At 38.9% G+C, this 25766-nt stretch overlaps 1 protein-coding gene across 3 annotated transcripts in view; it reads right to left on the bottom strand.

Annotated features, from left to right (window-relative positions):
• The window catches only part of POLD3 (DNA polymerase delta 3, accessory subunit), a 65702-nt gene that overhangs the window by 26559 nt on the left and 13377 nt on the right, over positions 1–25766 (bottom strand). For all 3 annotated transcript variants that reach the window (XM_036747702.1, XM_036747705.1, XM_036747706.1), the window contains exons 3-7: positions 21603–21705; positions 13526–13565; positions 11492–11624; positions 4393–4657; positions 2713–2785 (exon numbers count right to left, since the gene is read on the bottom strand). In XM_036747702.1, coding sequence (XP_036603597.1) covers positions 2713–2785; positions 4393–4657; positions 11492–11624; positions 13526–13565; positions 21603–21705 — 614 coding nt within the window. The remainder of the gene's footprint in view (positions 1–2712; positions 2786–4392; positions 4658–11491; positions 11625–13525; positions 13566–21602; positions 21706–25766) is intronic.

The following is a 25766-nucleotide window of genomic DNA, read 5'->3' on the forward strand; positions in this document are numbered from 1 at the left end:
ATCCTAGAACAGAGCCCAAATACCAGCCCTGAAGCACAGCCCAGTTACAATATAATTCCACTGGCTAAAAGATAAAAGAATACCCAAATAGCCATTGTATGGTGCACCAAACTAGGGCAAATGCAAATTAAGATGGAAAAGGGGGGAAAACCCTCAGGGATGCACCAAAGCACAAATTCAAACAATGGGGCCTAGCTGTGGGAAACCAATGCAGCATACAGACTAGCCTGGCACACTACAGGCACAGATAGCTTGGACTGGGTTGGAAAAAAAAAAACCCAACCACCCTGAAAACAGTATAAAAATGGGCTCAACAAATTTGCTTTGAACCTAAGAGCAGGCCAAAAGAGGAGACTAGTTTTCAAAATGTATGTTTCAGTGACAGTGACACTTTCTTGGATCACTGATTTCTATGCCTTCTTTTCCTAAATCCTCCGCAGGAGTCACCCAAAATCCTGAAGACCTTCTAATGATTTTCTCAGAGGCACCAAGGTAGCACTCAGGCTATCCGTCTTTTATTTCTCCCTCTAGCTCCACAAATGAACCACCCATTTTCCAGTCATGCATGTCCTCAAGGATGTACTTTCTCATTTTCATGGGAAGTCATGGGCATGGTGTAGTCTATTCCTATCCATCTTCTACAGAGCTTTCCACTGCCCTGTGAGTACCTGGCAAGTTTGAGTTTTCTGCAGGTGCAGACTTTTTGTAATCCAGAGACCTCATTAGCGGAATGCTTGGCTTAAAGAGCAGTGAACAGATCAATGAAAGTGTTATGCAGTTTTCTAAATATGGGGTTTCTGGATCTCTGAATCTCGTTCAATTCTTGGCTTGGGTCACTGTCTATCTACACCAATTGTCTAAGACATACCTACTGACAGACAATTAGGTGGGCTGCCTGTCCAACTACACGGCAAGCACATTTCAACAAAGACACACAAAATATATTAGATTTTACACATAAACAAGCTGAGAACCTAATATTTTAGCTTCGACATGAGTAGGACATTTTTTGTCTCAGCTGGTTGAAGTCTCCTCTACCTGTTGAAACTGACAACTCTCTTTACCTTCATGAGAAAAAATGGTGAGAGATCAGGTAGACAGATTACAGAGCAACAAAATGAAGTAACCTTCCAAAAGCAGAATCAACTGCCTTGGGGGTTGCCCAGCACCAGCAATGTGCAAGCAGAGATGACAGTACCATTTGTGGAGGATGTTGCAGAGATGATTCAAGCACTAAAAAATAAAATTATACTATATGACTCTGAGGATCCTTCTAACTTTGAAGTTCTATCCTAACTACATTAACAAACAAAAAAAAATCACATTTTCATAGCACAAAATACTTTTCTCCACAACAACCCTAGAAAGTAGGTAATACTATTATCTATTTTATGGCTGAGAAAACCAAGGCTCAAAGAGGGTAAGGGGTACTCCTAAAATCCCATGACTGATCCTTAAATCTAAATCTCAACTCTAATTGGAGTCCTCTTTCCAATCCTCACTCTGATCAGGATTTCTGACCTCTCTAAAGATGAGATACAGAAGATGGAGTTACTGATACCTAAGACATTTCACAACCCCCACCCACTTTAAGGCCTCCTTCAAATAGGAAGAGGGCCAATCTAACATAGCTAGGCCACTCCCTTGGCAGGATAAATAACCCATCTGCCCTTTCCAAAGGTTCATTCTGAATACCAGGCACCATAATAAAACTGTCTGGTGCTATGGTGGCCCTGGGTTTGCTCTGCCCTGGCTTAAGACAAAGGAGAAACTTGAAAAGCAGCACTAGGTTTTGTAAATGGTAGTTTTAGCTATGAACTGAAGAAGTTATACAGATGCAAATGTGGGGAGGAAAACTGCTGGTTGCATACCTGTCTTTCCTGCTGCACAGAGATTAGAATAAAAGGTCATATGGAAAAGAAGGGCAGATTTGCCACCTACGCCCGACTTCATAACACAGCATCACACAAAGTGTACTCCATCTGGAGTCGGGAAATGCAGGTTCAAGTCTCAATTCTGACACTCACTAACAATGAGACACTAGGCAACTGATTTCCTTTCACTGGGCCTAGTTTCCTCATCTACCAAATGGAATAACCCACTTGCAATAATTATCTTGCTAGACTACTATAAGCAAAGTGCTTTGGAAATCATAAAGGACTAAAGGAGGCAGAAGAGAAGCATCATTTTCTTTAATATAAGGGGGCTGGACTAGATCAGGAGCTCTTCACCTAGGATCCATGCATGAGGGTTTATGGATAGATTTCGGGGGGGGGGGGTCTGTCTGTACTTGGATGGGAAAAAAATTACATCTTTATTTTTACTAGCGTCTGACTAAAATTTAGGCTTCTCTCTTCAATTACAAACATTCTGAGAAGAAGTCCGTGGAATTCACCTGACTCCCAAAAGGGTCCATGACTCCAAAAAGGTAAAGAATCATTATCTAGAGGCAACCTGGTGTAGTGAATAGAGGAGCCTGAGCTCAGTCTCTGACATACACATCAGCTGCACCATCTCACTCAAGTCATATTGCTGCTCCAGGGCACAAGCAACTCTAACTCAGCTAACTTCCAGAGAAGCTGCTGGTCTGCAGGGCAGAGAAAGTCTGAATAACAGGGAGGTCCCAAACTAATGAAATCACAGGTCAAAACAAAAATAAAAAAAAAATCTATTCATTAGCAGAAGCATCTAGGAAGACAAAGGCATGCTTACTCATAGCAGCTTTCCCAAAAAAATTGCTCATCACATTCCCTTTCCCTGGTGGTTTGCTGCTTGCTGAAGATGTCTGAAAGCACAGAAAAGAAAACAGTTTGTTTCACAATTCTGGTGTCAAATTCATCCTACCTATGCAAAGCAGTCCTCACCATCCGTTCCAACAGTAAAGATATCATCCAGGGTGGAAGAATTCATAAATTAGATGGGCTATCTGTGGCTCAGACAAAAGCACGTATGAGGTGGAGCCAAGTGTCCACCTAACTCAATACTTGTCTGACAGTAATATCAAGAGATGGGAGAGGGCATGAGTGGTCTGTCTCTCTAACAACCACCAAAGGTTTGAGATAAACTTCCAAATGGCCCAGTTCCTCTTAGTAATCCATTATAGATATATAATTAGCAAATATATTTAAGCTGTTCTGAAACCCAGATTTAGAGTCAGAGGACCTGGGTTCAAGTTCCACCATTAACTGGTGATAAATTATTTAATCTAGTCTATTAACCTTCAGATCACACTAAAAGGGGCTCATGTTTATATAATATTTTACAAAACACTTCCCTTTATAAAAATCCCATGAGGTAGGTAGTAAAATATTTAGCAACCCTATATTACAGATGAGAAAACCGAGTCCTACTCCATAAGACTATTGTGAAGTTCAAACAAAATAATAAATTGAAGACACTTTCTGAGTATTCCCCTGGTGTCACTCTCAGAGAACAAGCGCTATAATTGTCACATCTTTCTGCGATGCTAACTGTAGGGGGACTTTGAGTAGAACACAGTGGAACACAGGTTGTGTGTCTAGTCCCACTGTGCCACAAAAGCTCCCAACTGAGCCCTAGTGAAGGACTCAACATCTCCTGGGTAAGGATCAGCCCACAGCTCATGGAGAAAGAATTATTACTGAGTAGGCCACTCTTAAAATTTTTTTTTAAGCCCCAGCAATAGATGAAGACGATCAGTAAGGTACAAAGAGACTGTAGTTCACACTGCTGGAGACAATACCCACAACATGGAAACCTCAGACCCTTAACAAATATTTCTCCCTAGTTTGACAGAAATGCTACTTTTTATTTTACACGACTAAATTTCTCTCTAATGATGTTTAAAACACCTGAGCCAAATGTTATCTGGTAGATGTGTACAAAGCAGGGAGGTAAAGCAGTGGGGATAATCGTATAGGCAGGCACCCAACTGAATGATGAACCTTATCACTCTATTAATGAAGTCAATGCAATTAAACGTTGGAGAGAAAACAAAGGACAAACCAAGAGTTGCAAGTGAAGAACATTTAAAGGGCAAATCCATAAGAATTCCAACCTGATAGAGAAACAAAGCAGGTTAACCAAAACCAGTCAGTCAGAGAATCATAGATGAAGGGCAGAAAGACCATTTAGTCCAACCTCCTCCCATTTCATAGAGGAGGAAACAGGCCAAGGGATCAAGAGACTTGCCATGGGTCACACAGCTGGAGAGGGGCAGATCTAGAATTCAAATTCAGGTCTTCCACTGCAAACTCAGTGTTTCTTCCACCATATCATGCCCCTTCTCTCATCATGAGGTAAAAACTATAAGCGTTATGGGACTGAAGCTGAAATTGATGTTAAATTACCATGAAATATTAAAATATCACTTAAAATATTTTAAGTGGCAGGATGATCCAATGACTAACTTACATTTGTTGCCTCTTTTGACTCTGTTTTAGTCTCTTTGTTAGTGTCTTGGGGTTTGGAAGCCATTTTGGAGGCAAACATTCCCATAATTCCTTTGGGATGCTGTGAAGTCTGTTTGGTAGCAGGAGGACTATGGCCATTGACAGCAGGCCCACCATTGGGTAGGGCCTCATTTGATGTCTGAGGATCAGCCTGTCCAAATTTTTCCGAAGAAGAAATTTCACCAGGGGCTCTGGGGACAGCAGCTGCACATCGGATGGCACTAAACCTGGGACAAGAAAGCATTCTATTAATTTCATTTCATAACAAAATGAAGGCAACCTTGGCCTTCCTTTCCATCTTAACCTTCCCCCAAAAGAATACTCTCTCAATTAACTCTACTTACTTAGTTTCTGGAAAAGAAGCAACCCAATCCAGGATGGTGTATAAACCAGCAAATAACAACAACCACCCTTAGCAAAGCCACTATTAATGTGAAACTGAATGTCTTACTAGGCTCTTAATCCTAAATCTATAGTAACAATTATCTTGCAAATATTTAATAATTAATAAATACGAAGCTAAGGGGCTTAAACATCAAAATTACTGGCAAATTTCTTTGCTGGTACTATTCATGATTTAATACAAGAAAGTAGCTGGGTTCTGAGTCATGGAACTCCAATGACCTATGGCTACATATCTGTTTGCTATACTTAATTCTCCATAATATCAATTAGTGGTACCACATGGGCAAGAACACCCAGGACAGGTAGAAAAATATGCTGGAATATTTTGCACAGATAATAAAGAAACAATCTCTTTCTTTGTATGTTTCTTTCTCATGGAACTCTAAAACATAAAAATATTCAGTTCAATACTAGTGAACTGAACTAAATTTAGCATCTTATTTTACATATACACAACACACACACACACACACATGCATCTGACTAAAACAAAAGCGAGATGTGTCAAATAATTTAAGTTGAGGTTTACACAAAATTAAATTGATATTACAACAGATGCTATTTTGAATACAGTGTTACATAATAATTTTACTATATTCAAAAATTCAATTTGACAAACCTGAAATGTCTACTATTTGCACAGCACTGTAGTAGAAGCTAGATGCACAAAGGCTTTTAAAAAAGAAAGAGCCCCTGTCCTCAAGGAGCTTATGTTCAAATGGGGCAACAATGGAATGAATGGCAAAGGGGCATATTAAATATAGATAAAAAGTCTTATGGAGAATGTAATCAAATGCTGTATTCACAGCTGTGAGAAAGTAAATTGGCTGTCGGCAGAAAAGTGATTAGATCTGTTCTGCTTGGCCTCTACTGGCTGAAGTAAGAGCAACGGGTTAACAGGTAAAGGCAGATTTTAGCACAATGTAAAAGAACACTTTCTAATGATAAGAACTGCCCCAAAGTAGCCTGAGCTCCCTCGGTTAAGCAGTAAGTTCCCCATGGCTAGAAGCTTTCAAGTGGAGGGTGGATTAACACTGGTCAGAGATATCACCAAGGAGATGCAGGCATCTGTAGAGGGCAGCCAGTAGGGCAGAGGTAAGAAAGCTGAATTTGGAGTCGAGAAGACCCCAGTTTAAATTCTGCCACACAGACTAGCTGTGTGACCCTGGGCGTCTGTAAAATGGGAAAAATAATAGCACCGAGCTCCTAGCTGTGAGGATCAGAGCTCTGAAAACCATAACAGGCGACATGAATGCCAGCTATTATTGTGGCTGTTATTATTAGGATTCCAATTCTTAAGATTCTAGGAATTTAAAATCATGGGGAAGTTATAGGGAGGCAGGTTTTAGCTCAAAACAAGGACTAACTTTCTAACACGTTTCGAATTCTTCCCACCTCTTTCTCCCTGCCCCGCCACCACTGCTGGTCCCTTCCCTCTAAGATTTTTATTTTCCTTTTACATTGTGCATGTCCTGTACAATATGGTTATTTGCATACTGTCTTCCTGATTAACATGTGAGCTCCTTAAGAGCAGGAACCAATATTCCTGACTTTCTTTGTGTCCCCAGCACTTAGCACAGCTTCTGGCACACAGTAAGTGCTTAAGACTTATTAACTGACTACCAAAAATAAACCAAAGAAATGGTGGTTTTACTCTCATTAATTAAGCCTTGCAGTGGCCTGCAGAGGGTTTCTTACCTTTGAAGTGAGGCATGCTAGATCCGAGGTGTCAAAACTCAAACGAAAACAGGGGCCACTAAACCACACATAAGAATTCCTTAAGACCACATACTGACTTAGAAATTAACATGAATATAACTTAAGAGTCACACTATATACTACATTCTACTGTTTTTAAATTTATCTTCTGAAACATTTTCCAGTTATACTTTAACCTGGTTCTGCACCAGGGAAGTGCAGAGGACCATTATGTTTGACACCTCTGATGTCCCTCCAACTCTGTATCATAGAATTTCAGAGTTGGAAGGAGTCACAATGGCCAACACACCTACCAGTGGTCATCCAACTTTTGCTTGAAGACTTCCAGTGAGAGAGAAAACCCAATACTTCCTAAGGAAGTCCATTCCACTTTTAGAGAGCTCTAATCGTTAGGATTTTTTCCCCCTGACATCAAGTCAAAAGGAGTCTCTGAAGGTTTCTATCCATTGATCTTAGTTTGTGGCCAAAAAGAACAAGTCTGATCTTTTCTCCACAAGAAAGCCTACCAAAGTAGATGTCCACTGATTCAGGAATGGCTAAGTAAATTGTGGTACATGACTGTAATGGAATCTTACTGTATCATACAAAACAATGACGATGATGAATACAGAGAAAAATGGACTCGCACGAACTGATGCAGAGAGAAGTAAGCAGAGTCAACAAAACACTATACAATAGAAAAAGAGCCACTACAAAACAATCAAAAGTGAGTGCTGAAAAATTACAAAAAAATTAAGCATCACTCTAAAAAAAAATATGAGAAAATACTGCCTTCCACTCCTCTGAAGAGGTAAGAGGCTCAGGGGTATGGAACACTGCATGTATTTTGAGTCTGTTTCAATGTACTGATCAGTTTTGTTGATTTTTTCCTCCTCTTTTTATTTCCTTTTAAAAAAAATTCTTTGTTATATAGGATGGCTTTCTGGTAACAAGGAAGTAGAAGGATAATAGGAGAAATGTAGACAACGTAAAAACAAAAGATATCGATAAAAATTATTTAACCAAAAGAAACAAAAAGATGGCTTCTCAAGTCCTTTCATGTCCTGCCTGACTTCTCTTTTTGGAGGCAACTAGTGATGCAGTAGACGTGACTGGTCTCAGACACTAGCTGGGGGACCCTGAGGGAGTCACTTAATTGATACCTGCTTCAGGTTTCCCATCTGTAAAATGGGGATAACAGTAGTGCCTATCTCCCAGGGTTGTTGTGAGAATCAAATGGGATAATACAGCACTTAGCACAGGGCCTGGCACATGGCAGGTGCTATGTAAATGCTGCTTCCCTCCATCCCCACCCTCTTTTTAGGCTGGACATCCCCAGTTCCTTCAGCTGATCTTCACATAGTACGGACTCCAGGTATTTCATCATTCTAGTTACTATCTTTTGGTCGCGCTCCAGCTTACCAATGCCCTTCCCAAAACATGGTATCCCGAACTGAACCTGCCACTCTAAATGTGACCTGATGAGGGCAGAATATAGTGGAATGACCCCTTTCTTAGTCCCAGAAGTTTTGCCTCCCTTAATCCAAGATCACATGACCTTTCTGGATATAATATCATGCTGCTATTTCCTAAGGAACTTGCAGTCCACTAAAACTCCCAGACTGCTTTAAAATTGCTGTATAATTTTACCTCCCCATCCTGTGAGTATGAAATCAGATTTCAAGTATAAGCCTTTACATTAACCTATAATGAATTGCATCTTCTCATATTCAGCCCAATGTTCTAATGTTTTTGGATCCTGCGGTGCAGTGTATTTATTACTCCTCCTAACTAGACCTTCTCCAAATTAGATAAAGATGCCTCTATTTCTCTGCCTGAGACGTTAAGCAGCACAGCTCCCTGGGGGACCCTCTACCAGAGACTTCCTTCCAAGCTGACATCCAGCCATTACCGACTCCTCTTGAGACCTGGCCAATTTACTTTCTCACAGCTGTGAATACAGCCACTTGATTCCACTGGAAGACCATGTAGCCCAGAGCTTTCCACCTTTTCCATAAAAAAAAAATCTAGATAAACTAGGTCTATAGCAATCCCCTGATCTACTGAAGTAGCCCCCTTTAAAAAAGAAAGTAAGAAAGAACTTAGTCTCTGATGATTTATGAGGTCAGCACCAGAAAAAGAGTAACTTTAGTGAACTTAACCCTAGCATAAATAGAACCAAACAAAGAAATTAGAGGTTAAGTTTTTCTCCTAATATTTAGAACAAAGACCCAAGTTCATGAGAACTCATCTCAAATTTGTCATTGGCACTACTATTCCAGGAGCATCATTGCTGAGGATTAAAGAAAATGGGGTCTCTAGGAGACACACTGTTCAGGGTTGACCCAAGCTAGAGTCATCAAGGTTTTCTGCTTGAAAGAGGACATTTGATTTCTTCCTCCCTAACTTCCCCCACCTCCCTGACCCCAACTTTAGAGTACAGACCAGACTGTGGAAGACTCAAAGTTTGAGTATCAGCTCTGCTGCCACTTACTATATGACCCTGATAAGTCAATCAAACTTACAAGTCTCAGTTTCCTCATTTGTAAAAGATTTTCCTCATAAAAAAGGTTAATAATACTTGTGCTACTGCCACTCAAAGGGTGGTTATGAAGAAAGTACTTTGTAAACCTTACAGTACTATGGAGATATTAGCTATTAGTATTATGAAGATCCTTGGAGAGGGATAGAGGTGAAGAGAATACCAACAACTTGAGGTCCCCCTCACTGGGAATCACTCAAGTCATAGAGAAGAGTGTGTGGTGGTAGTTGCTGTTTTGGATATCAAGAAGATCTGGCTTCAAGATTTACTGATGGATTATAATCTACTTATCATTCATTAAATTTCAAAAACCACCCCAAGCTACAGGGCAGCTAGGTGGTAGAGTGGATAGAATACTATGCCTGGAATCAGGAAGATCTGCATCCAAATTCAGCCTCAAGACACTTATTAGCTGAATGACCCTGGGTAAATCACTGAACCTCAGTGTGCCTCAGTTTCCTCATTTGTAAAATGGGGATAATAGTAGCGTCAACCTTTCAGGGTGGTTGTGAGTATCAAATAAGAGCTATTATTATAGCCACCCTTGTAAAAGTCTTCCAAAGACTATATAAACATAAGGTTCCCACATGGAGATCACCTCTTAAGAATCTATACTTAAAAAATAATTTTGTCCACTTAAAGTTAGGAACAGGGTATCAGCAATGCTATTAACCATTCAACCTCCCCAGCTACTCTGCTCCCTTATACAAGTAAAAATGGAAAAATGTCTATTTCTCAATCAAGGGGACTATGTTTCACAGAACTGTCTATATCTACTGATGGGTCAGTGACAATCTGTTCCCTTCTCAGTCTATATTTCTCAGCCTAAGGAATGGGCTGGAAACGGCAACAGGGCAAAGAGCAAGTTAGGTTGTAAATCTGAGCCAGGATACAAAGGCCCTTTGCTCAGTTCTAAAGTTTCAACTCTTGATTCCATAGCACTTCTTCAAACACATGAAACAATCTTAGAAATGAGTCAGTTCCCTGGTGACCCACAATTCTCAGAGCTAAATACAAACTTCTTTATTGAAGATAAATTTTTCATATTTCTACTGGGAATAGCTTAAGTGAAATTTCATTAGAATGCTTCCTGTTACCAAGTTTTCCACTTGCCTTGTTGATTTTAGGGGGCCCTGAGCAAACTGCATTTTCAAATTGCTTGAGTCTCTTTTCTTCTTACTTACTGACATGCTGTTTGCAATACGGTGACTAGTTTTTGGAACCTAACATGTCATTCCAAATTGTAACATAGAAGGCTTTTCAAAAACCAATAATCATTCAACTTGATTGACACCTACCGACTTCTAATATTTTTTTCAATTCTCATAAAAATCATACAAATTTTTTATCTTTTCAGAACTTACTTCCTAGCTAGGCTGACTGAAAAGATGTCCCTGCTAGACCGTGAACCAAATGTGGCCAGGGACCACATCTGATATAAACTATAGATCCTCCCCAGTACCTAGCACAACAGGTACTCTATACATAGTAGGTACTTAATCAATGTTTGTTGATTATTAAATTTATGAAGAAATTGCCTTGTTACTGAGCTCCCCATCATCAGAGATGTTCAAAGAGAGGCTGCAAGACTACTTATCAGATAACTAGGACATCTTGAAGGAACTACAGATGTTTAGCCTAAACTCAGATTATATGATGACTTACAAAGTCAGCATCAGAAAAGAAATAAGATTTTGTGAACTTCACCCTACATGGTGAAATGAAAAAGGAATGAGGGAGATAACATTACTGTCTCCAAATATCCAGAGGATCAACCCATGGAAGAGAAAACAGACATGTACTACTTAACTCCTGTGGGACAGAATTTGGGAGGGAAAGGAGGAAAGTTATCAATCTACAGAGGAAGATTTCAATTCAACATGAGTGGAGCAGGCTGCATCACTCAGGAGATAGTTTCCCTATCACCCCTTCAAGCAAAGGTTGGACTGTCACTCATCAGGATGGTACAAAGGGTATTTCTGCATCTGGGAGGGACTAAACCAGGTGACCTCCCAGAACCATTCCAACACTGAGATTCTCTGAGTCTGTGCTAGAGGGGATTCCTGCTTCAAGGGAAGGATCAGACTACAACAGTTTTCTAAGATCCATGACAACTTCAAGGTTCTGTGATTCTATTAAATAATCATTTTGAGGCATATGGTAGTAAACACTGGAGTTCTTTCTGAGAGAAGGAACTTCATTGGGATTTCAGTAGGGGGGTCCTGGGGAAATTCAGTCATCCTTCTTACAGACCTTTTGGTTTTTTCAGCTTACAATGCATTAGCAAACCAGGTAGTGGCTATCCTGTAAGGCAATGGGGGTTTAACCATAGCTGACATTTGACTCTAAGAGGGAGCCACTGTACAAACAAGACCAATTAGCCAAGAAGCCCACAGAGAAGGTTTAAAGCACTCACTTGCTGCAGCTCTGCAGGTTGGTTTTGAGGATGTCATAGTCGGTGTTGAACAGAGGCCCACTGTCCTTGAGCATGGCTTTCTGGACACTGTACACATGGATGCTGGCAGTCACAGCAAGCTTGGACTTCACTGCTACAAGTCAACAGGAAGAACATGCTGTTAATACATAGTCTTCATGGCATGAAGAGGAATATAACAAGAAACCCTTCTGCATTAAACCATTCGCAGTCTGTGGTAGTCCAACAGCTTTAAAAGGCTAACAAGCCACCCTGCAATAACATCAGCTCATCTGTCTGCAAACAGGGACATTCTGACAAGGTAGGTGGTAGTGACTCAGGCAGTATAGAACCCACTATCGTCTCCCACAGCCAGTAGGCACTCAATAAACAGTAACTGATGACTGATGATGACAACCAGGGCTTCTCTTTCCCTCAGTCACTGGAGGATTTGTAGTCTAGCATACTGCTGGGGGGAAACAAGGTTGCTGAAGGTCACTTCTGCCTGAACCAATATATAGTAATATCTATTAATCTCTGCACAGAGATACTATTCTCTTAGGAAGATGCTTAGTACGGTATAGTGGAAAGGGTAGTAGAAGAGGAGACAGAAAACTAGGTTTGAGGGCCAGTTTTGCTTCACTTCAGTGTCTTCATCAGTGAAACAGAACAATAATCCCTCCCTGACTACTCCTCAGGGTTACTCCTAGGAATACAGCATAATGGAGTAAAAAGACGGGCTGGGATTGGAGGTGGAAGACATGGCAGGCTCTGCCACCTTGGGCAAGGCACCTACCACCTCTGTGGTTGTTTTGCTCTGTAAAAACAAAAGGGATTGGATTAGATGATCTCCAAGGTCTCTTCCAGCTGTAAATCATAAAAGCACAATCCTTTGGAAACAAAGGGCTTTTAAAGTCTCAGAATTTTTTTAAATTTAAGTTTCATTTTTACTGTAAATTTAACAATGATCAATAGGCACTTTAGTAGAATTATGAGAGCCCAGCATCGAGGAAAGATGAAATAAGTCTTCTCATAAAGTCTTGCCTGAGAAGACAGTATGGTGTAGAGTCAGAAAGTTGATTTCAAATCCAACTCTTCTACCTATTACTTTATAGCCTTGAGCAAGTCACAATTTCTCTGGGCCTCAGTTTCATCTGTAAAAGAGGGGGTTGGGCTTAGTGATCTCTAAGGTCTCTTCCAGTTCTAAATCTATGATCCTATTACACTCATCTAAATGAAAGTTATTATTGTAAGGTAGATACAACAGTACCTGCCAATCACATAAAGAAAAAACAGAGGGAAAAGATACATCTAGGACCCTAGATCAGCCACCTTGCTTTTGCTACCAGAAGAATGTTACTATAAGCAAAGAGATGAGGGGAAAAAGTAACTACCAACATTAATACATCAAATTTAACTTTGGCTAACAATGGAAAGTCTGATATGGAAATAAATCTTGACATACAAAGACAATAGCTAATGCTTTGGTAGGAAACAGAAATCCAAGACCTTAACAACTCACTGTTAAATATAGATTCCTAAATATAGGTTGTTGGGGTTTTGTTTGTTTTTTTGCTTCAAAACAAAACAAAACAGAAGAGTCTTGTTATGGTGCTCAAACATTTAATTTGGAAGTGACACGAAGACCTTTGGGATTTCCAGAGAAGTTCTATATTTCATTTCCTTCCCAAACAACTGTCAAAGTGCACAGTGCACTGATGAAAGGCTACTGTCTCTCCATGATTGGTAAGAAAATCCATCGAGCTTTCAGTAGTTTGGAATGTCCATCAGAAGTTCTGAGGTCTTCTGATGAAAAGTGCTATATAAATGTCAGTTGTTATTAAGTTATAAGAGTGTGAGGTTAGGCAGATGGAGTATCATATTTTAAAAGGTTTGAGAAACTGGTAATAAAAGGAATACAGAACTCTTCAGTTAAACAGCTGAAAGTATTATGTGCAGATGTTAAAGTAGCTTTTTATGATACCTACATTTTGGTACCTTAAGAGGAAAAACTTGCTTAACAACTCAAACACTTACCCTCCAGTTTATCTTCTCTCACTACTGCAACCTTGTGGCACTGCAAGAAATAACAGTTTATCTTCATTAGAATTTTAAGGCTCTCTTTCTAATAGTTCAAGAGCACTTGGAAAGAATATTAGGACAGCGATGGATACCTCAAAAATATGTGATAACCTCTACGTTCAGCACTGAGAAATACAAAGATAAATATGGCACAGGATTTGTTCTGAAAGAATTTTAATTCTAATTGGCAAAGGGAAGGGAGGTAGAGAGAAGAGAGGAGAAAGGGAGAGACAGAGAGAGGGAGAGAGAAAAAAAAACATACACCCATAAACATGATGCAAAGGACAGGATGCTAAGTGTAAAAGAGGGCCTCCACCAGGGAACCATGATAAATCTGTAGAGGCAGAGGGGACCTTGAAAGAAGGGAGGAATTTCAACAGAGGTTCTGGGTCAAGGCAGGGAAAGAACATCTATTCCAATAACTGGATAGAATGACACTGAGAATGGGGAGAAGGAAGAGTAAGGTAACAAAGAGTAGTTCAGTTTGGCTGTAACACAAAGTGCATGATGGGAACTAGCACAAGTTAAAAAAGCTTGGAGCCAGACTACAAGGAGCCTTGAATGCCATGATAAAAGTTTAAAAAAAAAAACCTTTTAAGTCTTTCCCACTATGAATCTTCTAAATTAGATTAAGGAAAGTTACAAGGCTTATTTCAATATTACAAATATTTTAAAAGCCATAACTAAATAATTCTGAATTGCATTCTGAATCTAATAAATGAGAATTTTCATATTATATATGTGTGTAGATAGCTATCAGAACTGAAAGAAGATTGTATGAGAAACTGCAAATCTCTATAATGCACAGTTTGCTTTTCTTTTAAAGTATTCAACAAATTCAACACATAACTTTCAAACCCATCCTGCTTAACTGTGATTCTCTCTGGCCTTCTATTCTCTTCTGTCCTTTCAACCCTCTTTTCTTTTTCTTCTTTTTTTTGGGGGGGGTGACCTTCTCCCACACACCCCCAGTGGGAAAAAAAACTAAGAACATTGTCCTTGTAATAAAAATGGATGGTCAAGAAAAACAAATTCCCAAATTGGATACAGTTTATTCTGCGCTTTGAGGCCGTCACTTCTCTGTTAGGAGGTGGGTAGTATGCATCATCATGACAGAACTGAGACTGGTCATTAAGTCTTTCAAAGTTATTATTCTTTACAATGCGGTTATTATTGTTTAAACTGTACTGATTCCATTCACTTCACCTGGCATCAGTTCACATAAGTCTTCCCAAGTTTCTCTGAAATCATCCCTTCCATAATTTCTCACAAAATAATAGTCTAATTACGTGCATATACCATATATATACAACTGTTCTCCAATCCATGCACACCCTCCTTTGTTTCCAGTTCTTTGTCTTTGCAGAAAAAGCCACTATAAGAATTTTAATACATACAGAGCTTTTTCCTCTTTCTTTGATCTCTTTGGTGTTAGGACTAGTAATGGTATCACTATGACAAAGTCTAGTGATGTAGTTTAGAGTTTTTAAGACATAGTTTCAAAGTGCTTTCCAAAATGGCTCTACCAACTCACAATTCCATCAACAGTCCTTTATTCTGCCTGTTTTCCCACAGCCCCTCCAACATTTTCTAAAATACTGTTACTATTTTACTAATATTTTATTTAATATTTCTGTGTCATTACTCATCAGGGATAGTGAGCTATAGTTTTCTTCCTCTGCTTTGTCACTCCTTGGTTTAGGCATATCTGCATCATTGAGAGCTTAGAAGTATATCTTCTCTTATATTTTGCAAATTGTTTGTGTAATTTTGGTCTTAATTGTCCTCTAAAGCTTAATAAAAATTACTTGTAAATACATCCAGTGCCTCCTTTCTTATGAATTGTTCATTTATGAATTGTTTCATTTCTTTTTCTGATACTAATTTATTTATATACTGTATTTCGTGTTCCACTAATGTGCTAATTTCATGTCTTTTTGTAAATATTCATCAATTTCATCTAAGTTATCCTTTTTGCTGGCACATTGGATAAAAGTTAACTAAGGTTTCCCTTATTTCATATTCAATAGTTGTAAATTCTCCTTATTCATTTCAGTTTTTCTTCCATTTGCTTTTCTATTTTTAAAAAAAATTAAGATTACTTAGCCGTTTTTTTAAAAAAAGTAGTTCCTAGTTTTATTTGTCAACAATGGTTTTTTGCTTTCAATTTTGTTAAATTCTTTGATTTTCAAAATTTTTACTTTAGTGTTCATTTGGAATTTTTTATGTTACTTTTCTAGGGTTTGTTTTTTTTTTTGTTTTGTTACATGCTCAATTTATTAATCTTTTCTCTAGTCTTCATTGATGAAAGCATTTAGAGAAATAAATTTTATCCTAGGCACTGCTTTTGTTGTATCCCCTAAGTTTTGGTATGTTGTCTCTCTGTTGACATTTTCTTTAATGAAATATTTTGTTGTTTCAATGATTTGTTCTTTGACTTACTAATTACTTGAGATTAACGTAGTTTTATTTTAATCCAAACTTCAAAGGTCCTTTATTGAATATATTTTTGATGTACTGTGGTCAATAAAGGATGCTTAATATTTCAGCTTTTCCTCATTTGTGAGGTTTTTAATTCCCTAATACACGATCATTTTTTGTAAAGGTGCCATGTTCTGGTGAGAAAAATATGTAACCCCTTTGTGTTCCTATTTTGTTCCTATTCTGTTTCTAGGTTCTGGTCCTAATCACAAGAAATCTATGACATCTAACTTTTCAAAAGTTCTATTCATTAATGTCTTTCTTGTTTATCTTTTTGTTAGATTTGTATAGGTTTGAAAGGAGTACAATGAGGTTCCCCCAATATTATAATTTTACTATTTTTCCCTGCAATTCAATAAAATTTTCCTTTAAGTATTTATGTTATACCATTAGAGCATATATAGGAAGTATTGATTCATTATCTATGGTGCATTTAAGTATAATGCAATTTCTGTGCTTATGTTTTTGTGTCCGTATCACCACTGTATTATTTAAAATCATGATGGCTACCCCTGCCTTTTTTTTTAAGTTCACTTGAAGCATAAGACTTTGCTCCAACCCTCTATCCTATTCTGGGTAAGTTTTTATCATTCAAATGTTTTTCTTATAAATAACAATTGTTGGAACCTGCTTTGTAATCCACGATATCCTCCTCCATTTTCATGGATCAGTTCATGCCATTCATGTTGTTATGACTGTTAACTGTGTATTTCTCTTCATCTTGTCCTCCTGTACTTTTTCCTCTCCCTCTCTCTCCCATATCCACGTTTTTATAAAGAAGGAGATGAATGAGGAGTTTGCTTATCACTAGTAACCCATAACTGAAGAGATCTATTCTAATCCACTGTCCCTCTTCTATTCACCTCACTGTCTCTAACATTTTTTTTCTTTCTTTTAATCTATTCTTAACACTCTACCCTCCAATGCTGGAGTATGTTTTGTCTATGACTATTCCCTCACCTATCCTGGGCTCCTTCTCCAACCTCTCTCTCTTCTCTCCTTGCCCTAGCATATTTCTTTATAGTTTAAGTTTTTCTGCACAAAACTTTTCGTGCGTGCGTGCGTGCATGTGTGTGTGTGTGTGTGTGGCAAATGTATGCAACTTTTCTTATCTAGTTCATATGAAAGTGAGATTCATGGGATGCATACTCTCCCTGACCCTTTTTCAATGTAATCGACTCTTAATCCACTCCTCTCAGTGCATTAATAGATGAAATATTAACTAACTAAAAACAACCTTGAAGTTTTCTCCTCCTTGTCCTTCTCCAAAAACTATTAAAGTAGAACAAAATTATACCCGGACTTTCTGCCTTATTTAACTCTTTCCATGACTCTTGAAGACAATTAGAGGTCTTCCGTGTCTTCTCTCTCAGTAGAAAATAACTCGTTGTTACTAAATGATCAAATATATTTGCCTTTTTGTACTTCTCTGGTTTCATGCATTTGCCTTTCCAAGTTCCTATGCCCTTCTGGCCTTTTCAGGAAGAATTTTTTTCAAGTCCTCAATTTCATCAAAGGTCAATTTCTTTCCATTGCAGGACTACACTCAATTTTGTTAGGTACGTTATTTTTTGTTCCAAGTCTTTATCTTTTGCCTCTTGTAATTCAGAATTTCAACTTCTCTCCTTGTAATGGAAGCTGACAAATCATGAGTGATCCTGACTATGGCTTCTTGGTACCTGAATTCTCTTTTTGGCTGTTTGTAATATTTTTTCTTTGACATGGGAGCTTAGGATTTTTGAACCATGATGTTCCTAGAAATTTTCATTTGGGGGTTAAGTTCAGGAGGTGAATGGTAGATTCTTTCTATTTTTACTTTGCCCTCTGGTTCTAATAAACCTGGGCAGATTTTTAAAAATAATTTCTTGAAATATGGTAACCAGGTTTTTTAAAGTAATGATTCTGACATAACCTAAAGACTCTTGGACTAATCTCCCCTTGACTTGCTTTCCAGGTCAGTTGCTTGTGACATTTTCTTCTGTTTTCTCCATCTTTTCATTTTGTTTTAGTTTTGTGTTGTCTACTAGAATTGTTGCTCTCTGTCTGCTCATTCTTATTTTCAGAGAGTTCAATTCCTGGGTAAGGTTTATCACCTTCCATTCTAAACTACTGATTCTTCTTGCCATTTTCTCTCTCCAGTGGCCATTTCGTTTAACATCACATTTTGTGTCTCATCCTGTTATACGTCCTTTAAGTCCTCTTCAACGTTGTGGCCAGGCCTTCTTTTCTCAGAGGCACCTGTTGCAGGGTTATTCTCCTCTTCTGTATTCACCTCTTGGGCTTCTCTAAATCCATTGCATTTCTTCATTGTGTACAGTATTTTCTTCTTTTTACTTGGAACACTGGGCCTCAGCATCTGGTTTAGGGCCTTGTACTCAAGTCACTCTGTTCCTCCCACATTCTGTCATGGCCTGGGCACATGCCCTGTTTGGTTCTGGATGGGGTGGCTCAAACTAGACTGCCTTCTGCAGGAATTCCTGGGTTTTGGCTCAGTCTCCTGGTGGCTCAAACTTAGGTTTTGATGTGAGTCCTTCATGTGTCCTTGCACAGTCCTAAACCTGCAGTTGTCTCTATCCCTTACTATAACCCTGTTAGACTTTAACCAGATGCTATTGACTACACTGGTTTCAGGCCTCCTGCAAGACCTCAGGTGCTTTTCTTCCCTGGTGCTACCCTGGTCCTTTCTCCTGTTGTTGCTTGGGTATAGGCTGCCCAGAAATTAATCTAGCCTGGTCTCCCACTATGTCTTAGGCAGGCCTACTGGGTGCTGCACCACTGAGTCTCTTGCACCCTGGGTGAGACTGCCTGGGGACTGATCTGGCCCTATCTCCTACTCTGGGTCAGTGTTGCTTGCAATCTTTGCATCCATCTGCCCACCATGGCTGATAGCCACTCAAGAGCTTTCACAAAATTCTGGCAGTCTTTTTGTGCAACCCTGGATTGGATAAAAAAGATTATAGCTATTTTGGCTTTGGCTTTCTGTCTTATTCTTTCTGGTGATTTTTTTAGAGCTTTACTAGGGTATCTGTAAAGGGATCTCAGGTCCTCTAGATCCTAACACACCATCTTCCCACAATTCTTCCTAATTAATTTTACTACTGTTAAGTATGTTTGGACTTTGTCTTGGTGCCTGTATTTCAAAAGAAATCTCTTAAACCCATTTTATGTTTACACGGAAAATTTCACAGGGTTTTCTAAGGTGGGGGGGAAGAGTGTCTGATGAGGGGAGTATGATAAGGTGACACATTTACAGACTTCTTATGCCTCACTATGAAAATTTCTAGGGCAATGATGAAGAGTTCTACACAACAAATCGCTGAAAGATATCGATAACTTGTCCAATGATGTGAGCCAGAGATATGATGGTGCAGACTGTAGTCTTATCTCTGTCAGCTATGTCATGTGACACTGAGCTAGGTCCAAGGATTCTAATACTAGCTCTGCCATTAACCTGATCTACAAGCTTTAGTATGTGGTTTAACTTCTGGGGGCCTCAGTGACCTCCCCTCTAATACCACCAGCCCAAATGGGTTATTAGATTTGGAAGAACTTTGTAACCTATAAAGACTGTACAAATGCATTAAGTCATATTTCTTGAGAATGTCATCTCTCTAGAGAGAGAAGCATGAACCTATCTCATGGTTCCTAAGGCAGAGACCATGCCATAAACAATTAACAATTACAGAAGTCTTAAAAAGAATAAGAAATTAAATTCCATATGAAACTTTTATATTTTTATGAGAATGACCTAACTCTCCCAGTTTTAAGGAAAAAGGAGGCCATAGGACAAAGGTGAATTGGAAATTTCAAAAGCAGCCACCTAACTGCCTGTTTTGGAGGCTAGGGATTGGATCAGTGATTTCATAGACAGACAGAACTGCCTGACAAGGAAACTCTCTCTTTCAATGCAGGTTAGCACCTTCTTTCCAACTGACCGCCTTAGAGAACTGCCTAGAGCATGGAGAAGTTAAGGAACATGCCCATTCACACAGTCAGTCAGTATGTGTCAGAGATGAGACTTGAACTCAGGTCTTCCTGGCTCTGATGCCAGCTCTCTCTCCACTACAATGTACTCCTTCTTTCTCCATTTCAGAAAACATCAGCAAATCGTGAAACGAGCTGCCAAAGATCTCAGTTTTATAACGTTCACTATATCAAATCATTTTGGTGAGATGGCCTGTACTAAAAAGAGTACTGGGCTTGGAATTAGGTTTACTTTCTGATAAATGGCAGAGGTTAGAGCATTAGACCTATAGTCAGAAGTCTTGAACACAGATCTAGTCTCAGGCATGGGACCAGCTGTGGGACCCTGGACAAGTCACTTCACCTGTCTACCTCACTTTCCCCAAATGTAAAATGTGGACGATAACAGCATCTACCTCCCAGGAGTGATTTGTGCAGCCCTTAGCAGTGTCTAGTATTTACTGGGTGCGTAATAAATGCTTGTCATTCCCCCTTATTTTGCCATTTACGAACTATGTGATGACAGGCAAGTCATATTAACTTCTCTGGGCCTCATCAATAGGAATGGTGTTATTCACACAACCTACTAGTATTGTGGTAAAGGCTCAAATGAGAGTATGTATGCAAAGCACTTTGCGAATAAAAGCTGTTATTCTTAATAACAAATCAAACTTAATCTAAAAATCTAAACCACTCATCATAATGAGCTTTGAAGTTTCTGTGCACCAAAAACAGTGTGGTCTAATGTGAAGAGCACCAGCCTCCCAGCCCTGTTCCCAGGAGCTGTGCAGACCTGCTAAGTCCCTTCGCCCTCTGGTTTCTTCACCTGTAATCAAACAGAAATTGACCAAGCACCTGCAATGTTCAAGGCCCTGTGCCCAGTGCTGGAGATACCTGATGAAGAACAAGAGTCCCTTTGGAGGGAGAGAACACATGCACAGTTCAGTAGGAAACAAGGCATAATTTAATAATGTCAAGTAAGGACCTAAGGGAAATATGAAAAGCAAGAAATGAAATAAAGAAGTTGGATTTGGGGCAGCTAGGTGGCACAGTGAGTGGAGCACCAGCCCTGGAGTCAGGAGGACCTGAGTTCAAAACCAGCCTCAGACACCTGACACATTTACTAGCTGTGTGACTTTGGGCAAGTCACTTACCCCAATTCCCCTACCTTCCCCGCCTCCAAAAAAAAAAAAAAAAAAAGCTGGATTTGTTGATATTTCAGGTCCCTTCCTGTTCTAATTGTCAATGGTCCTATAAGATGTTAGCCATTCTCTATGTACCATTAACTATACATTATCTATAGTTCAAGGGCAGCTAGATGGTGCAGTGGATAGAGATCTGAGCCTGTGGAGTCAGTAAGATTTGACTTGCAAGTCAAGCTGTGTGCCTTTGAGCAAGTCGCTTGACCCTGTTTGCCTCAGTTTACTCACCTATAAAATGAGCTGGAAAAAGAAACGGCAAACTAGTCCATTATCTTTGTCAAGAAAACCCCAAAGGTCATAAACAGCTGGACACAACTGAAATGACTAAGCAACAACACCTGTAGTTTAAGCATACCTCAACTTAGCAGAGGATTTTAGGTACTTACAGAGTTTCCATTCTGAACAAGGCTGCCCGACACTAAGTAGGTGACATGTAGCTGGGCTCCTGAATTTTCCTTTCTCTTTCTTTCAACATAATCATACAGCATCCTGATCAAAACAAACAAAAAGTGAGAAATAAGTAAATGAAGGGCTTGTTTTGCTTGACAGTTTATTTGTTGCAAGGATTTTGGTTTGGGTTCCAGTTTTTTTTTCCCTTTTCCTTGGGGTGTAGGAGAGGTGAGAAGGAAAACAAAAATGCTAGTTAGTTGAAAAAAAATTTTAAAACATCAGTGGACCCTAGAGAATCATTTTTCTGAGAATCATTTTACCACTCGCTCTAAGGTGAACTCAAGAGATAATCCCATTAACTGAAGTGATCAAAGACTTCTCTTAATCCGATCATTACCCTAATCTAGTCCAGGCAACGAGAAACAGGATATCAATCAAGAGTTTCTGGCCTTCTCCAGTCCCTAATGCTGTCCTCAGAGAGCATTCCCATAATTTTTTAACCCTCAAAGAATGTGGTTGGGCCTTCGGTAAGATGGAAAAGGGATTAAGAGCTGGATTATTTCAGTTAAAGAAAGACTGATATGAGCTTCTAAATCAGGTTAGACCAAGTAGACTTCAGACTAAAATACTGTCCTAATATCAGGTCTTAACACGTAGCCTGAAAAGAAAGAAGAGGCGGAAAAAGGAGTGTGTGTGTGTGTGTGTGTGTGTGTGTGTGTGTGTGTAAAGGAAAATCAGTATGCTTCCCCAACATCTACAAAGTCTCAAAAAAGATACAGAATTCTTCAAAGAAATAAAACAAGAATTATATAAATAAAATGAAAGCTTTACAGGAAAGCATGGGAAAAGAAATTAAACAAAACCAATGCAATTAAAATTAGAAGGAAAACTGGTAACTGAAGAAAAATCTTTGTAGCAATTATATCTGATAAAGGTCTTACATCCAAAATATATAAGGAATTAATTTAAATTTATAAAAAACAAGAACAATGGCCTAACAGATAAATAGTCAAAGAATATGAACAGGCAGTTTTCAAAGAAAGAAATTAAAATTACTAAATATGAAAAAAACACTTCAAATTACTAATAATTAGAGAAATGAAAATTAAAGCAACTCTAAGACTGCACCTCATATTCACCAGATGACGAAAAAGATAACTGCTGGAGGGGCTGAGAAAATAGGAATACTAATGCATTAATGATGGGAGTTATGAATTGGTCCAGCTGCTTTAGAAAATAAGTCCAGTTTTGGGCAAAAGCCAAGATAGCGAAGTAAAAGCAGGGAGTCACTTGAGCTCTCCCCCAAACCCCTCTAAATACCTATAAAAATGACTCTAAACAAATTCTAGAACAACAGAACCCACAAAAAGAGAGAGTAAAACAAATTTCCAGCCCAAGACCACCTGGAAGGTCCAGAGGAAAGGTCTGTTGCACCAGGCTGAGAGAGGAATGCAGTCCAGTGCAGGTTGTGCCAGCAAACCCACAGCAGACCTCAGGGGACTGAATCACTGGTAGCTGTGGCGGTTTCCAGACTTCTCAACCCACAAATGCCAAAGACAACTTAGAAGGTCAGTAGGAAAGGTCTGTTGGACCTGGGTGAGAGAGAAGCACAGTACAGACCAGGCCCCAGCACAGCCCCAGGGCAGCAGCAACAGTTGTTTCCAGAGCTCTCAGCCCACAGACAGTAACGGGGTTGAACAACTGATCAGAAAGAGATTACAGGATGGAACCCTCCTCACAGTTCCAGGGCAGAAAAGAGTGCTTATGGTCACTCACAGACCACAACACAGGCCAGGAGAGGAGTAAAGACCTCTCCTTAGATCATATCACCCGGAAGAACTGAAAACTTGCAGGTCCCTAGAGCCCCCTGAAGCTCAAGACAGTATGCCCTCCACACTGGAAGCAGAGCCCTACCTTAACAAAGAGTTAAAAAGTCAAGTAATTCCTGGGAAAAGGAGCAAACAAGAGGAAAAACTCAGACTATAAAAATTTATTTTGGTGACGAGGAAGATCAAAACATACACTCAGAAGAAGACAACAAGGTCAAAGCTCCTCCATCCAAAGCCTCCAAGAAAAAAATATGAATTGGCCTCAGGCCATGGAAGAGCTCAAAAGGATTTTGAAAATCAAGAGAAGTAGAGGAAAAATTGCGAAGAGATATGAGAGTGATGCAAGAAAATCATGAAAAACAAGTTGACAGCTTGCTAAAGGAGACCCCAAAAAATACTGAAGAAAATAACACCTTAAAAAATAGATTAACCCAAATGGCAAAAGAGCTCCAAAAAGCCAATGAGGAGAAGAATGCCTTAAAAAGAAGAATCAGCCAAATGGAAAAGGACATCCAAAAGCTCACTGAAGAAAATAATTCCTTAAAAATTAGAATGGAGCAAATGGAAGCTAGTGACTTTATGAGAAATCAGGAAATTATAAAACAGAACCAAAAGAATGAAAAAGTAGAAGACAATGTGAAGTATATCAATGGAAAAACAACTGAACTGGAAAATAGATCCAGAAGAGATAATTTAAAGATTACTGTATTACCTGAAAGCCATGATCAGAAAAAGAGCCTAGACATCATCTTTAAAGAAATTATCAAGGAAAACTGCACTGATATTCTAGAACCAGAGGGCAAAATAGAAATTGAAAGAATCTACCAATTACCTCCTGAAAGAGATCCCAAAAGGAAAACTCCCAGGAATATCATAGCCAAATTCCAGAGTTCTTAGGTCAAGGAGAAAACATTGCAAGCAGCCAGTAAGAATGTAAGTATTGTGGAACCACAGTCAGGATAACACAAGATCTAGCAGCCCCTATATTACGGGATCAGAGGGCTTAAAATATGACATTCCAGAGGTCAAAGGAGCTAGGATTAAAACCAAGAATCACTTACCCAGCAAAACTGAGTGTAATCAATGAGGGGAAAAAAATAGACATTCAATGACATAGAGGAATTTAATGCATTCTTGAGAAAAAACCAAAGCTAAATAGAAAAACTGACTTTCAAATATAAGACTCATGAAAAGGAAAGAAAAATCACAAGGGACTTAATAAAGTTGAACTGTTTACATTCCTACATGGAAAGATGATAATTGTAACTCATGAGACCTTTCTCATTAGGGTAGTTGGAGGGAATACACACACACACACACACACACACGTGTATATATGTATATGTGTATGTATGTGTGTATATATGTATGTATATACACATATGTGTATACACACCCATATATATGGGTGTGTATATATATAAAAAGGGCACAGGGTAGATTGAATATGAAGGGATAATATCTAAAAAATAAAATTAAGGAGTGAGAAAGGAATGTACCATGAGAAGGAAAAAAGGAGAGGTAGAATGGGGTAAATTATCTTACACAAAAGTGGCAAGAAAAAGTTTTTATAGTGGAGGGGAAGAGGAGTGAAGTGAGAGGAAATGAGTGAACCGTACTCTCATCAGAACTGGCTTAAGGAGGGAATAACATACACACTCAATTGGGTATGGAAATCCATTTTATCCTACAGGAAAGTAGGGGAGAAGAGGATAAGAAATGCGGGCATTACAGAAGAGAGAGCAGAGGGTTAATCAGAAGCAAACACTTTTGAGGAGGGACAGGGTGAAAGAAGAGAATAGAATAAATGGGGGGAGGGATAGGATGGAGGAAGATATAGTCTTTCACAACATGACTATGATATGGAAGTATTTTGCATGACTATACATGTATAACCTATATGGAATTGCTAGACTTCTCAATGAGGGTAGGTGGGGAAGGAGGAAGGGAGAGAATTTGGGACTCAAAAGTTTTAAAGATGAACATTAAAAATTGTTTTTACATGTAACTGGGGAAAAATTAAATACTAAATAAATGCCAAAAAAAGAAAACATCCAAAAATTCACTGAATTGTTTTTACTAAACTTTGACACAACAGGTATCACTACTAGGCCTATAACACAAAAGAGCTTTAAAGACCCTAGGGTACAAAAATATTTATAGCAATTCCTTCTGTAGTAGTGAAGAACTAGAAACCAAGGGATGCCCATCTACTGGGGAACGGCCAAACAAATTATGACATATGAATGTAGTGGAATATTATTCCACTGTAGAAAAAGGATGAAAAGGATCTCAAATTAACCTAGGAAGACTTGTATAAACTGATATGGA

This window comes from Trichosurus vulpecula, chromosome 2 (assembly GCF_011100635.1).
Source record: "Trichosurus vulpecula isolate mTriVul1 chromosome 2, mTriVul1.pri, whole genome shotgun sequence".
Classification (NCBI taxonomy): Eukaryota; Metazoa; Chordata; class Mammalia; order Diprotodontia; family Phalangeridae; genus Trichosurus; species Trichosurus vulpecula.